The sequence below is a fragment of the Brassica rapa genome, chromosome A06, assembly GCF_000309985.2.
Source record: "Brassica rapa cultivar Chiifu-401-42 chromosome A06, CAAS_Brap_v3.01, whole genome shotgun sequence".
Taxonomy (NCBI): Eukaryota; Viridiplantae; Streptophyta; class Magnoliopsida; order Brassicales; family Brassicaceae; genus Brassica; species Brassica rapa.
This window is the reverse complement of record NC_024800.2, coordinates 27,529,895-27,544,745: the sequence shown is the minus strand read 5'-3', so window position 1 is coordinate 27,544,745 and position 14,851 is coordinate 27,529,895. Positions and strand designations below refer to the sequence as shown.

The 14,851-nt window shown below is 41.1% G+C and overlaps 3 protein-coding genes and 1 long non-coding RNA gene across 4 annotated transcripts; 2 read left to right on the top strand and 2 right to left on the bottom strand.

Annotated features, from left to right (window-relative positions):
* The first annotated feature begins 129 nt into the window (after nucleotides 1-129).
* Nucleotides 130-6,498, top strand: LOC103827728. Its single transcript, XM_033272339.1, has 4 exons — nucleotides 130-725; nucleotides 1,184-1,394; nucleotides 1,481-6,212; nucleotides 6,298-6,498. Exons 1-3 carry the CDS (start codon nucleotides 564-566, stop codon nucleotides 6,208-6,210), a joined length of 5,103 nt encoding a protein of 1,700 aa, XP_033128230.1. The 5' UTR covers nucleotides 130-563; the 3' UTR covers nucleotides 6,211-6,212; nucleotides 6,298-6,498.
* A 350-nt stretch (nucleotides 6,499-6,848) lies between these two features.
* LOC103827725 lies at nucleotides 6,849-9,372 on the bottom strand. Its single transcript, XR_625170.3, has 3 exons — nucleotides 9,200-9,372; nucleotides 7,311-9,100; nucleotides 6,849-7,252 (listed from the first exon to the last, which is right to left on the bottom strand). It is a non-coding gene; the product is annotated as an uncharacterized LOC103827725 (long non-coding RNA).
* LOC103827726 (serine/threonine-protein kinase BSK2) lies at nucleotides 8,968-11,592 on the top strand. The gene is made up of 8 exons (XM_009103259.3): nucleotides 8,968-9,043; nucleotides 9,260-9,477; nucleotides 9,766-9,901; nucleotides 9,996-10,235; nucleotides 10,309-10,394; nucleotides 10,491-10,679; nucleotides 10,767-11,039; nucleotides 11,120-11,592. The coding sequence occupies exons 1-8, from the start codon at nucleotides 8,968-8,970 to the stop codon at nucleotides 11,369-11,371; spliced, it is 1,470 nt and encodes a 489-aa protein (XP_009101507.1). The 3' UTR covers nucleotides 11,372-11,592.
* Nucleotides 11,535-13,863, bottom strand: LOC103827727 (pentatricopeptide repeat-containing protein At5g46580, chloroplastic). The gene has a single exon (XM_009103260.3). The coding sequence runs from the start codon at nucleotides 13,783-13,785 to the stop codon at nucleotides 11,650-11,652; it is 2,136 nt and encodes a 711-aa protein (XP_009101508.1). The 5' UTR covers nucleotides 13,786-13,863; the 3' UTR covers nucleotides 11,535-11,649.
* Between the last annotated feature and the right edge of the window lie 988 nt (nucleotides 13,864-14,851).

Here is a 14,851-nt window from a genome sequence, read left to right as displayed (position 1 = left end):
CAGTACAATACTGCCTTTTGGGTTTCCCCGTACGAAGAGTGTCCCATCATCGTTTATAGAGAGACTCCTTACCTTCCCTATGAAGTTTTACTTCCCTTGTCTTCTTTAATCATGCTTTTATTATTTTCTGTTCATGACGATGAAGGACCTTGTTTGGGATTGAATTGAGAAGATGTAATTCGAATTGGAGTGGTACTGTTACTACTGTACATTTCCAGTTTCCTTCATACCGGTGGAAGTTGACCGTGACCGAGTAAAGGAATGTGTACACATTTAAAAAAGAGAGAGAAGGAATAAATGAGTTTATACTTTAGATATAGGAAGTGGCATTACTTTTGCTAGTTAATGGTGGTAACACAGTACCGTTACACCTTTACGGGAAACCAATCAAGTTTAAGTCTTTTGGTTTTCCCCGTACGAAGAGTGTGTCCCCATCAACGTTTCGTTTACAGGGACTCCTTAGTTCCCAAGTTTACCTTCCCCATGAAGTTTCCTTGCCTTTTCTTATTTAAAAGCTTCACCACACCCAGAGAGAAACCAAACCACAAAGAGAAAAAACAAAAATGGCAGAAGCAGCAAAGCAACACATTGATCAGATACGAAGGACTAAGTTTTCTATCGGGGGTGATGAGAATCCTTTGACGGAGGATCTTCATCAGGCCGTGAAGAACCTCTCTGCTGAACTCTACGCCAAGGATGTTCACTTCCTTATGGAGCTTATCCAAGTAAGTTTACTCTCTTACTCTCTAATGTAGTATCCTCTCTGTTTCTCTGTTTATTTCGGCTTTTCTATTTTGTGAGATTTATCTGTACAGTATTGGTTAAAGATATTTGTATAGCTGGTCTGATTTTGAGCGTGCTAAAAGAAAGTAATGGTGTTACATGAAAATGTTGAACCTAAACATGCATATGAAAATGTTGAACTGGAAGTGAAGTCGTACTCATCGTGTTTCATATGATTGTGGCCTTGGTTTCTTGTATACAGTTAGAATTTTGTTTGGTCTTACTCGCACACACATTTTTGCAGAAAACCAATGAACGTAAATTGTTTCTAGTTTTAACTTTTGAAGTGTAAATGCAACTTAGTTCAGAAAATAGTTGCAGACTTTTTGTTTTCTTTCTATACATTTGGTAATGCCGCTAGACATTAATATTTCTGTTTCTTTGTATTTTTTTTTGGTAGAACGCGGAGGATAATGAGTACCCTGAAGGTGTTGATCCTTGCCTAGAGTTTGTCATCACATCGGATGACATTACAGCCACTGGAGCTCCGGCAACTCTCCTCATCTTCAACAATGAGAAGGGTTTCTCTGAGAAGAATATTGAGTCAATCTGCAGTGTTGGAAGGTCTACCAAAAAAGGAAACCGAAAACGTGGATACATTGGAGAGAAAGGTAGTATCCTTTTGTCTTTTACTATGAATAACCTTAAGACAAAACCCATGTTCTTACGTGTGTTCTGTTTCGATTTTGTGTGGCAGGAATCGGGTTCAAGAGCGTGTTTCTTATTACTTCTCGGCCTTACATCTTTAGTAAAGGCTACCAAATCCGGTTTAACGAGGACCCTTGCAGCTACTGCAGCCTTGGCTACATTGTACCTGAGTGGGTCGACCAGCATCCTTCTCCTGCCGACATACAAAGGATCTACGGCTCCGGTTCTTCTCTTCCGACCACAGCCATCATCTTGCCGTTAAAAAGTGACAAAGTCAAGCCGGTGAAGGAACAGCTCTCTAGTGTCCACCCTGAAGTTCTCTTGTTCCTCTCCAAGATCAAGCGTCTCTCCATCAGAGAACACTGCCAGAATCCAAACCTCAGCACAGTCAACTCCATCGGTATCGTAAGCGAGACTGACTTCATGACGAGGAAGAGCATTGACGCTGAGTCCTACACCATCCATCTCTCCGCTAGCGAAACCAATTCCGAGAAGCAGTGCAGTTACTACATGTGGAGGCAAAAGTTCCCAGTGAAACACGAGAACCGTGTGGAAAGAAGATCCGAAGTTGAGGACTGGGTGATCACTTTAGCGTTTCCCTTCGGAGAGCGTCTTGGCCGCGGCGACAGCTCTCCTGGTATCTACGCCTTTCTCCCAACAGAGATGGTCACCAACTTACCTTTCATCATTCAAGCTGACTTCATCTTAGCATCCTCCAGAGAGACCATACTACTCGATAACATATGGAACCAAGGGATCCTCAACTGTGTGCCGTTTGCTTTTGTCAACGCGTTCACTTCCTTGGTGAAGAAGACTGATGCTCCTGTCTCCAGCTTGCTTCCTGCTTTTAACTTCTTGCCTGTGAAGCAATCTAGCTACCCCAAGCTGAACGTTGTGAGAGACTCTATCAAGGCCAAGGTCTGTGCAGAGGAAATTGTACCAAGCGTCTCGCATTCAGGACAGAAGTTATTCCACAGACCGTGTGAAGTTGGTCGTCTCGTTCCTGCCTTCTGGGACATCTTGGTGAAAGCGAGAAGTGAGAAGGCGAGTCTGAACAACATATCGTCTCATGGTATCTACGTTTTGGATTCTTCTTTTGACAGAGAGGAGAACGACGACGTTCTTGACTTCTTGGGTTTGAAGCAAGTCAGCAACGAGTGGTACGCTAAGTGCATCCAGGGGTGTGACCTAGTGAGGAGCGTGTCGGAAGATACTTACGTTGAGGTTCTTCTGTTCGTAGCTGAGAATTGGCAGTCCATGTTTCAGGGGACAAAGATGGTGAAAGTTCCGATTATCAAGTATGTTGTCAGAAAGGGAGTGACTTCTCTCAGCAGTTTGTCTGACTTCAGTCCTAGGACGCTATGTTTCGCGACAGTCAAGAACCAGGAGTGGTTACTTGACTGGAGCGATGAGTTCAGATGCATGTCTAACTTTGTTTTCATGCCTCAGACAATCCTGGTAGTATTGAAAACTTGTTCAAAGAAGGAAACAGTACTTAAGTGGCTCAAAGAGAAGATCAAAGTCACTACTCTTAGCTTCTCCGATTACACAAAACGTCTCTTAGAGAATCTTGGTGGAGACAAGAGGCTTGTCCTTGCGTACGCACACTTTCTACATCACTCAATCTCCAAAGGCTTTCTATCGGAAGACGAGGGTATCAAGTGCTGCAAAGACATGCCGCTTGTGGACAACTACGGTAACGTCAACACAAGCCGAACCGGCGTTCTTGTTCCCGCTAGCCAAGGCAAATGGGTTAGCTTAACCGGTTCAAATCCATGGAGACAAGACGGGTACATTGAGCTATGGGAAGAGTATCTGTCGTCCGTTAGGTTCGCTGGTGTACTCTCTAGTCACAAAGCGCTTCTCCCCTTCTTGAAATCTTACGCCAACGCTGGAGATGTACCTGAGATAACACCACCGAACGCAGCTATATCCGCCTTGTCCGGTGCTCTAAGGAAGGAGAACGCTTTGCTGCTACTGAAGTGGATTCAGTTTAATAGATACTCTCTTCCAACAAAGTTTATGGACTCGGTTAAAGGAGGAAGCTGGCTGAGAACAACGATGAATGGTTCCTCTGACTATCGACCACCTTCTCAGTCCTTTTACCATACTTCATCATGGGGAAGTATTCTCCAAGGCGGATCGATTCTTGTTGATATCCCACTTGTTGACAGAAGCTTCTACGGGAAGGAGATTGAGAGCTACAAAGAGGAGCTGAAAGTTGCTGGTGTCATGTTTGAGTTCAGCCAGGCCTGTGAGTTTGTTGGTGACCACCTCATGCGTTTAGCTGAGACATCTTCCTTGTCAAGGGAGAATGTGTTCTCTATTCTTAAATTCATCAGGTACTTGGGAGAGAAGCTCCTCTCGCCAGCTGACTTCATCGGAGCTGTCAAGAACGGGTCCTGGCTTAAGACAACTACCGGTTACAGATCTCCAGATGGTGCTGTTTTGTACAGCCAAGAGTGGAAAGCTGCGTCGCTGATCAGTGATATACCGTTCATTGACAAGGATTGCTACGGTGAAGCTAACCTTAAAGGGTTTGAGAAAGAGCTTGAGCTGCTAGGCGTTGTGGTTAATTTCTCTAATAATCACAGTCTCATCGTTTCTCACTTGACTTCTTCAAAGCTGAGTTATCTTACAGCAGAAGCGATGCTATTAGTACTTGACTGCATGCGTTATCTCAGTCCTCGGAAGCTGATTAATGTCTTGAGAAATTCTCAATGTTTCAAGACAAGAAACGGATACAAAACTCCTGCTGAATGCTTCATACCTGATCCGGAGTGGAGCTGTCTTGTCTCGGTCTTTGACTGCTTCCCTCTGATCGACGAGGGTTTCTACGGAAGCAAAATCTTTTCCTACAAGGAGGAGCTGAAGCAGATCGGCGTTGTGGTCCAGCTGGAAGAAGCTGTGAAAGGCTTTGTGAGTACGTTTAAGCAGAAAGCGACTTCGTCATCTTGTCTAAACCGAGACACCTCCATGTCTCTTCTCTCATGCTACAAGAAACTGATGGAGAGCAGTCACAAGTTCCCTGAAGAGCTTATGAAAAGCTTCAAAGAGTTGCAATGGCTGCACACCACACTCGGCGACTTCCGTGCGCCGCAAGACTGCATCCTCTTTGAACAAGACTGGGAGCATCTCCGCCTCGTAGCAAACCTCCCTTTTATCGACGACAGCTCAAACTGGTACGGCAAAAGCATATACGGTTACAAGAATGATCTAAAGAGCTTGGGGGTTACGGTTCAGATGAGACAAGGCATGGGGCATGTGGTTAACTCCCTAAGCCTCCCTGATCCATCTCGCATCACTCCTTTAAGCGCCATCTCTCTTCTTAAGTGCGTCACCTTCTTGCTCGAGGATAGGTTTGGTAAACTTCCTAAAGAGTTTCTTGATAAGGTTTCTTCTGTCAAATGGTTGAAGACATACGCTGGTTACCGCTGTCCTGAAGAGTGTCTCTTGTTTGATAACACTTGGGAGTTGGAGCGTTATGATGGTCCTTTCATTGATGAAGAGTATTACGGCTCAGAGCTTAAAGGTTTCAAGAAAGAGCTTGTTGCTATTGGAGTTGGTAACGATTCAGCCAAGGCTTGCAGGTTGCTTGCTAGCCACGTTTATACTCATTCTGACTCTGACGCAATCTCCAGGATATATAGGTTTCTCTCTAAATCTGAGTGGAGACCTGAGAGAGGTAGTGGGTCTTCGGGCCGTATCTGGATCCCTAGCGAGTGTAAATGGGCAGATGTCTCTACCTGCGTTGTCTATGACAAAGACAAACTCTTTGGCACAAAGCTAAACGTTCTTGAGAACCATTACGACGGTCGTTTTCTTGGTTTCTTCTCATCTGCGTTTGAGGTGAGAGGTAGTCCTTCCGTGGAAGATTACTGCGGTTTGTGGAAAGACTGGGAGAGAACCAAGGAGAGAGTGTCTTACGACGAGTGTTGTGCGTTCTGGAGATTCGTGGCTAGACACAGTTACACAACCAAAGCAGACAAGTTTCTGTCGGAATCTATCTCTCGTTTGCCTGTGAACACACCTGATTACAGCAACGGTGGAGGGATCTTGCTGTGTGATAAGAGCGATGTGTTTGTTGCTGATGATTTGCTCTTGAAAGATCTTTTCACAGAGTCACCTGTCTTCGTGTGGTACCCATCTCCAAGCATCCCTACCTTGTCACAGACCAAGCTTACAGAGATTTATAGGAAGCTCGGTGTTAAAGAGATCTCCAAGTGCGTTGAGATGTCAGAGGCTAAGCTAACCGACGACGGAGTCAAGACCGAGCAGGGAGAGGGTCATCTGGTAGGAAGAGGGCTAGTGAGGCTCATTCTAGGGTTCCTCTCTGATCCATCTCTCAAGATAGAAGCTGAGGAACGTTCTGAGATCATACAAAGCCTTGTGAGCCTTAACGTTCTTGAAACTCCGGAGACGATCTCTACAGAGTACACTTTGAACCTACCGTCAAAGGGAGAGAAGCTGGTTGCGAAAGCTAAGAGAATGATAAGGTGGGAGAGGGAGAAAGGAGTCGTGTACGCAGAGAAGATTGAGGAAGCTTGCGGGAAAAGAAAGGTTTTGGAGTACGCTACTTGTTTCGCTGAGGTGATTGCTAAAGGAGCGATGTGGCAGAGGGAAGAACTGATCGGAGGGTTGTCTGAGCTTGTGAAGATGGCTTACTTGGTTGAGTTTGATCAAGAGGCTTTGGAGTTTCTTATGAAGTCCAAGAACCTTCAGGTGTATGAAGAAGATGAGAAGCTCATCTCTGATGCGTATCCTCTCAAGAAAACTTAAAGGTAACGTTTAATAAGCTTTTATATTTTGGTATATTTCTTTGTGAATGTAATAGTTTAAGCAACTTTTTTTTTTTTGGTTTTGCAGGTGCCTTCACAAGTAAACACATGGATCTCTCTCTATGTTCTATCTATCTATTTCGTTTATATGCTTCTTCTGTTTTGTTATTCTGCATCGTTTGTGAACGCCCTTAAAGACTCTATCTACTATTTTCTATAAAATAATTTGATATTTTGGTATTACCTTTTAGTATTAGAAAGGTGATATATTCAAATATTGTTCTTCTCACATTGCTCTGAAAATGTCTCCAACAACGTCAGATGATGTCTGAATGGATTTTTTCGATGGACGTAATGTGGCCTTTCTTGTAGTGTAGGGGATTGACAAAATATAAACCATGTAGAGAATAGGATATGCTCAACGCTTTGATCCTAAGTCTTAGCAAATAGATTCTTGATGTCTTTGCCACTCTGCTAGTGTACATCTATGAAGAAGTTGATTCCTGGAGGAGGAACCATGTGTTCCTCAAGGCATGGATGCTTATATGGAAGAGCTTAAGTAATTCCAATCAAAGATGATCGGTTAGGACCGCGTTGGAACAGGATGTGGGGGTAAGCTGTTTCATTTACGAGCAGGCAGCTCTCAAGGTGATGTGTTGATTCAGAGCTTATTGTTCTTCTCTTGACGTCCTAGCTCGCAAGTTGGGCTGCATATATGCTTAAGAAGCACATATTGGCTATTTTGTTTGCACCACGCCTTTGATCTTGGCTTTTTAGTTTTCTTCTTTTATTTTATCTGGGCAGTCTCATTACTTTACTAAGATGCAAGTTCTAATAATTTAGGATAATTTAGGAACAAACAAATGTTTTTTTCCAAAAAGAGCCCTAAATTTTGAAAAATGCTTTAAACTCTTTAAAAGTTGTAAAAAAATTTGGACACTATGCAAAAACCACCACTGCACTTGCCTAGAATTATAAGTTATACAGTTTAGACCATATATTTACAATTTTCTAAATTTCCCCGTAATGATCAGGTTTTGAAGCTTTTTGGATCCTATCAATCTAATAAAAAGATTCGGCAAATACAGGAACATTGTAGACTTGTAGTTGATGTTTACGGCAAGAAAGTGAAAAAGGAGGGTGAAAATTTGGGGGCTCAGCTTAGAATATTACATTAGTAGTTCAAAATGTACTATACGATTCTTTTGTTCCGAAAAATACATGAATTCATAATGTATTTGCATTGCATCCAGTAAATAATATATATAAAAAACTTCAAACGTTATAAGATTTTTTTTTGTCACGAACAAACGTTATAAGATAAAAACTAAAATAGAGGAAGTCTTGGGTTGCATTATTATTTTGTCCTTGCCTTGTTGGAGAAATTCCCATATGATTAGTGTATGCTTCGGTCCAAGATTCTTTTTTTGTTCAGGGTCCACGTTAGCGTGATAAACTATTCTGAACATTAAGATTCAGACATGTAAGTATCATTTAGAGATCTGTTTATAATAAAACTCGTATTTATTCGAAACCAGATATTGTTATTAATTTGTCGGTGAATGGGGTTTGTTTAAGAGTACTTTCGAGTAATGCCGAAGACTTTTTGTGTGAAAAGAATCATTTTATAACTGTACTTATTTATTTGACAAATTTCAAATTGTATTATACTAAAATAAAATAACATCTCTACGATATATGGAGTATAAGAAAACAAGTAGAGTGAATCGAAATAATTACATTCTATCTTCGGTAAACTTCAAAACCCAAGAAGCTAGTGGCACGTGCCCCATGACAGACATGTCATGTGATGTAATGTAACCTATTCTCTTTCTACATAGACTCATAAAAAAGTAAGCAATCAACAACAAAAAAAAATTGCGAAAATAAAAGGTAGCAAGAGTGACACAAACCAAATCATCTTTACAACTTTTTTTGGTCTAATAATCTTTACAACTTTATCTTATGGATCAATAAAAAGTTAAAAACCAAACACACTGCTATAATTTCGCCATTGTTAGGCAGAAAAATTATTATGCATGTAGCTACTGTTTGCATTATTTACGGGAACATGTAATGTAACCGCTTGTATTAGGTGCACCACTAAATAAGAAAAAAATACCTACATTTTTTTTTTGGTAATGTAATCGCGCTTTTATTTTGTCCCAACTCCCAACTAAACCTGGTATTTTTTTTGTTTATCAAATAATTCGTATGTTTTTTATGTTATATATAGTTTGTATAAACTTCGGTAATTCACATTAAATTACACAAAATACAACTAAACCCAGTTTTTATTTTTTTTGTATAGTACCGAGGGAAAAGCATATGCAAGCAAAATCTTATTGAGCAGAAAAAATTAGATATTTTTCTTCACATGACCTTTTTTGTCACCTCTGTTTTTTCAACTCTGCAGCTTTTGAAGCTAACTTTCAGATCTTTTCACTCTCTCTCTCTCTCTCTAGCAACTTCCTTTTTCTATTTAATTTTCAAATTTTATTATTTTCTTTATTAGTAGTGTGCAGGGAAATTTATATTCTACTGCCTCCTCAACTGCTTACATATCACAAATCCAAACCCAAATCAAATCCCACCATTGTTGTTATCTCAATCCAATAAACCAGTCAGAAAAAAAAACCTCTCAGCTTAAAGCTTTTATCTTTCAGTCTGTGATTCACATCCAAAGTTCTCATCTTTGTGGGAAAACAAATTGTTCAAAGCTTTTTGAAGTGAGACAAAACTAAAGAAAGAGAGAAAGATGGGTTGCTTACATTCCAAAACAGCTAATCTACCTTCTTCTGATGATCCATCAGCTCCAACCAAACCAGAGTCAGGTACTCATCATCTCTCAGCTTCCAAGTACTCACATTTCCTTTTGCTCCCTGCTAAATCTGCAGATTTGGTTCCTCTTTATAAATGGGTTTGCTTTGATTTGTGGGTTTAAGGTTTGTTAAGGCTTAAAGTAGAGACAAAAGTTGTAAAGTCTCTACCTTTTTGGAACTAAACTCTTGTTTAGACTAATTGCCTTTTTGGTCTATGTGTTTAAACAGTGAATGGGGACCAAGTGGAGCAGGAGAACCAAAATTTCAAAGAGTTTGATCTGACTGAGCTGAGGAAAGCAACAAATGGGTTCAGCCCTAGCTGCATTGTCTCTGAAGGTGGAGAGAAAGCTCCTAATGTGGTTTACAGAGGGAAGCTTGAAGGAAACCATCTTGTAGCCATCAAGCGATTCTCTAGGCAGTCTTGGCCTGATGCTCAGCAATTTGTGGTAAGAAATATCAGAAAGGTTGATGCAGGATTTGTTGTTTGGTAACTTGTTTATTGAATGATTAATGAAGAATCTCATAGACTAGTGAAAGGAGTGGCTATTAGTTACAGAAAGGGATAAAGACATCATCTTTTTTTTGTAAGAGAGAATATGATTCCCTGTGTCTGAGAAAAGCTTTTAACTTTGGGTGTAAAGCTGCTTTTTAATCCTAGGATCCGACTATGCTGTTCACAAGAGTTGTGTTGGATTTTACTCTTGTGTTGACCTTGGTTGACTTGTGAAAAACAGGTGGAAGCAACTGGTGTTGGGAAGCTTAGAAACAAGAGATTAGTAAGTTTGATTGGCTGTTGCGCAGAAGGAGACGAGAGGTTGTTGGTAGCTGAGTATATGCCTAATGATACTCTCTCAAAGCATCTCTTTCATTGTAAGAGAGCCTTATCATTCTTTTATGTTATAAGATCCCTTTTTAAAAACTCTTTTAGATTCTTTACTCTCTTCTTTATGTCTTTGTTTTGCAGGGGAAAAGCAGCCACTTCCATGGGAAATGCGTGTTCGAATTGCAGACTATATTGCACAAGCACTTGATCACTGCTACAACGAGAACAGAAAGATCTATCATGATCTGAATGCATACAGAATCCTCTTTGACGAGGAAGGTGATCCTCGTCTCTCAACATTTGGTCTTATGAAGAACAGTAGAGATGGTAAAAGCTACAGTACCAACTTAGCTTATACTCCACCTGAGTTCTTGCGTACAGGTAACATTCTTGATCTTGAAGACAAACCAATTCTTTATTAGAAGATTTAAAGGTTTCTGCCTTCTTTTTGCAGGTAGAGTCATTCCTGAAAGTGTGATCTTCAGTTATGGAACTATTCTTTTAGATCTTTTAAGCGGCAAACACATTCCACCTACCCATGTAATGTGTCTCCAGCTTTATAGTTTATTCACTCATTGGGAAGTTTTTCTCTTTATGGTTATCTTAAATGAATGAGTTGATGATGTTCATATTCAGGCTCTTGATATAATAAGGGGGAAGAACGCGTTGCTATTGATGGATTCATCTCTGGAAGGGCAATATGAGAGTGATGATGCGACTAAACTAGTTGAGCTTGCTTCAAAATGCCTTCAATCTGAGGCCAAAGAACGACCTGACACCAAGTTTCTTCTCTCTGCAGTGGCACCACTGCAAAAGAAAGAAGAGGTTTATAAGAATATATCATGTAACTGGCGATTTCTTGAATCTCTTTATGTCCAAATTGTTGACTTTGGTTTCACTTTTGTTGCTTAGGTTGCCTCTCATGTGTTGATGGGCTTGCCAAAGAACGCTGTCATATTACCAACTATGCTTTCTCCTCTGGGAAAGGCTTGTTCAAAGATGGACCTCGCGGCAGTGCACGACATTTTGCTTAAAACTGGTTACAAAGATGAAGAAGGTGCAGAGAATGAGCTTTCATTTCAAGAATGGACACAACAAGTTCAGGAAATGCTCAACATGAAAAAGTTTGGGGACATTGCTTTCCGAGACAAGGATTTCAAGAACTCCATTGAGTACTACTCAAAGGTGAGAGAAAACACATATCCATAACTCTTTGTGTTTTCCAACAAGGATCTCTTTAACTCTGGTATCTCTCCTGTTTCTAGTTGGTGGGGATCATGCCGGTTCCTTCTGCAACGGTCTTTGCCAGACGTGCTTTCTCCTACTTAATGACAGACCAACAGGAGCTTGCACTGAGAGATGCAATGCAGGCTCAGGTGTGCATACCTGAATGGCCCACAGCTTTTTACTTGCAGGCTTTAGCACTCTCCAAGCTTGGAATGGAGAGTGATGCTCAAGATATGCTCAGCGATGGTGCAGCGTATGATGCCAAGCGACAGAATAGCTGGCGCTGCTAAGCTAAGTAAGAAGAATCCTCTAATATTTATAATAGCTGAGAGGTGTGTATGTGTGTGTGTAAGAGAGCTTAGACTGATGGAAATGCTGTTTACTTTTGTGAGCTGAGAGCTTTTTGCATGAATCTTTAAGAAAAGTTCAAATCATTTGAAGAAAAGCAAAGACTGGAAATAACTAATTTGATTCCTTCTTCCTTGGTGATGATACAAAAATATTGGAACTTTATCAGAAGATTCAATATGCTATTACAGTATAAATAACGTTACAGATGGATAATGTATTATGCTTGAGAAGCAACTAAAGGTGGAAACTTAGATTCCAACCATGACACCAAATCCTCCTTTGTAGCGACAAAGACACCCGCCCTATCACTCGGTTTGAAAGGTGCAGCTAGCTGCTCCAAATGAGAGGCGAAAGAGTTTGCTAAGCCCTGTGAGAATCTGTGAGTTCCTGTCCCAGTTTGCGCCAAGAACACCTCGGGGAGATCCTCTCGGCGTCTAACAATGTTGGCAAGCGTTCTCATCCACTCTTCTAGAGCTGTCTCAGCTGCACCGACTGATAACGACCTCACGTCTAAGCTCCATTCTTTTACAGTCTTGTTGTGTAGTCCCGGATATAGACCAAAGAGTGTTCCTAAATAAAGAAGCTCATGAGCTCTCTCCTGCTGCTTCTTGCCTCTGCATATGTCTATCAAGCAGTTGCAGAAGGGCCTTCTTGCCTCCACTTGAGTCCCGTTGATCACTAACTTGAACTCTTCTTTCACCGTCTCAAATTCAGTTTTCTCGTCTATGACCAGCTTCACAAATGCAACCAGCTTCTCGTTAGCTCTCCTCAAACAACCCATAACCTTCTCAGCATCTTCACTACTCTCACACAAGGCCATAACCGAAAGAAGACACCCACAAAGCCTATCATCAGGCTTAACTCCTCTCTGAACCGACGTCTCAAACACGCTAACCAAATCATCGATCCTTTTAGCCTTCCCCAAGCACTGAACCAAACAAGTGCAACCCATCACATTAACCTGAACCCCAGCTTCCAACATCTCTTCAAACAGCTTCATCGCCTTCTCAGCTTTCCCACCGCTCCCATATATATTCAGCATCGCCGTGTAACTAAAACTATCAGGCTTACATCCCCCAGACTCCTTCATATCATCAAACAGCCTCTCTGCCTCTTCCTCCAATCCAATATCAGCACACATGTTCAACAACGTGTTGTACAAAATGAAATCCATAGGCCACTTCTTCGCCTTCATCTCCTCCCAAAGCTGAAGCGCGTCTTTAGCCCACCTAGCCTTCCCGTAGATCTTCACAAGAGCTGTCAAAGTCTTCTCATTCGGAGCCAAACCAGACTCGAGCATCTCATTAAACAAACTCCTCGCTAAACCAGGCTTCCCTGCTCTCCCCATAGCCTCCAACAAAGTATTGTACACAACCACATTAGGCTTCACATCCATAGACTTCATCTCCTGCAACACATACCTTATCCCATCGTAATCCCCAGCTTCACCGAACATTTTCCCCAGCACAGAGAACGCTATAGCATCAGGCTTCCACCCCGTAGCTACAGCTCTCTCGTACAAACTAAGAACCTCCTCAACTTTCCCTGACTTGGAGTAAACATCGAGAATCGCTGAGTAAGTCACCTCATCAGGCATCAAACCAGTTTTATACATCCTCTCGAACCACTCAATAGCTTTGTCGTAAAGGTTACACCTTTTAGCACAAGTGATGATGGTAGAGTAAGTGATGTTATCAAGCTCAACACCATCCTCCACCATCTCAAAGGCCATTGCCTCAATAAGCTGAAACTGCCTCCCAAATCTCAGAGACTTCATCGTCACATTATAAAATATCGTCTCCATTGGAAACAAGTTCTTGGCTTTGACCCAATCAAAGAAGATATGAGTCTTCTGCCATTCTCTTAAGCTGTTCAGCACTAGCAACGCGTTGTCTCTACTCGGTGGGTGAGGAATCTCATCGAGAAGAGCTAAAAACTCAGACTTTTCAGCGAAACCAGAACTATTGAGCTTCTGAGCAAAGGCCCTAAGATCCTTTATCTGAGGGTTGTAAGAGTAGGCGGAGCGTTTCTGTCTCTGGAGTGAAAGGACTGACCTTTTGGGTCTTGTCGGATTGACCCAGACGGATTTGGGTTTGGACAAGACATGGGTTTGCTGCTCTTGTCTGAGTGTCGTCGCGGAGAGAGGCTTGAGCTGCTCGGAGAGAGATGGGGTTTTGGTGATTGGCTCTTCTTCTAGGGTTTTGGGTTGTTTCGTGGAGCTGCAGGAGATGTTGAGCTTTCTGGTACGAGATTGTCTTAAGGAAGAAGGTTTTGAGAAGAGACTGTGTTTCTTTGTGTCTGAGTATTGGGGGTTGAAGCAGACGTCGATGGATGTGGAGAGAACAGTCGCCATGAGAAACGAGGAGCGAGAGGTTTTAGTGTGAAGATGAAAGAGGAGATTTATCAGAACATCTTATCTTCATTTTGAAACGACGACTCTAAACAGTAATAATATCGTATGGGCTTATCTGGGCCTATAAGAGATTGATTTATATGCATGCCTTTTAGCAGATGCAATGCTTTACTGTTCTAAAGTAGCCGTTTATGGTTTTGTAGGCTTGATGGGCTTTGTTTCATTGATCGAGCCTATTTTGAGCAAAACTTTGGAACACTCTTGCTTGAAGAAAAGGTTTTGTCTTTTGCAACCAAGTCTGTCTTCTTGAGTTGACAACCTATTTTTATACGAAAATACTGCTTCGTTTTCACCATAAGGCCAACTCCAACGGTAAATTTTGATGGGCTTCTAACCAATAGAAAAAAAAAAAATTGAAAAAGCAAAAAATGTGTCAGAAAAAAGTTCTTGTAGGAGTCATTTGAAGAACCGTTTTTAAAGGTTTAAATACATATGTCTACATTTAATTGAACCATCTTTTTATAGAATACAAAATTTAAATAAAAACTAAATCATTGTTAAATTTTCATCACTAAGAACATGTTCAGAACTTCAGTGGTTAACCATTTTTGAGTCTCTTAAACATAAAAATAAAGAAAAAATGTAAAAAGGAAACGAAAAGTAGGAGAGATGGAATGATCATATCTCTTCCCCCAGAAACGTTCGTCTCTCATGAAGAGTTTTTAAAGACATTTGTTGCTTTGTCCTTGGTTAGTATTTTCTTAATATTAATTTTTTTTGGAAAGACTCAACTTATGTTTTCACCGATGATGATGGCCTAAGAAACTAATTTGATATTTACACCACTGGTGGAGGTGTAAGTGTAAGTATCGGTTGTTACATTATGATTTAATCATATGATGGTCCATCATTCAGTTACGTGCAATTATTCGAATAACAATACGACTAAGCTCTTCTCTTCGATCCTCGGATCCACGAAAACAATTGCATATGCACATGCTATGATAACTTCTGCTGTGGATAAAATATATAACTTTCATTTTCTAGAAATCGACCTTTATACTTA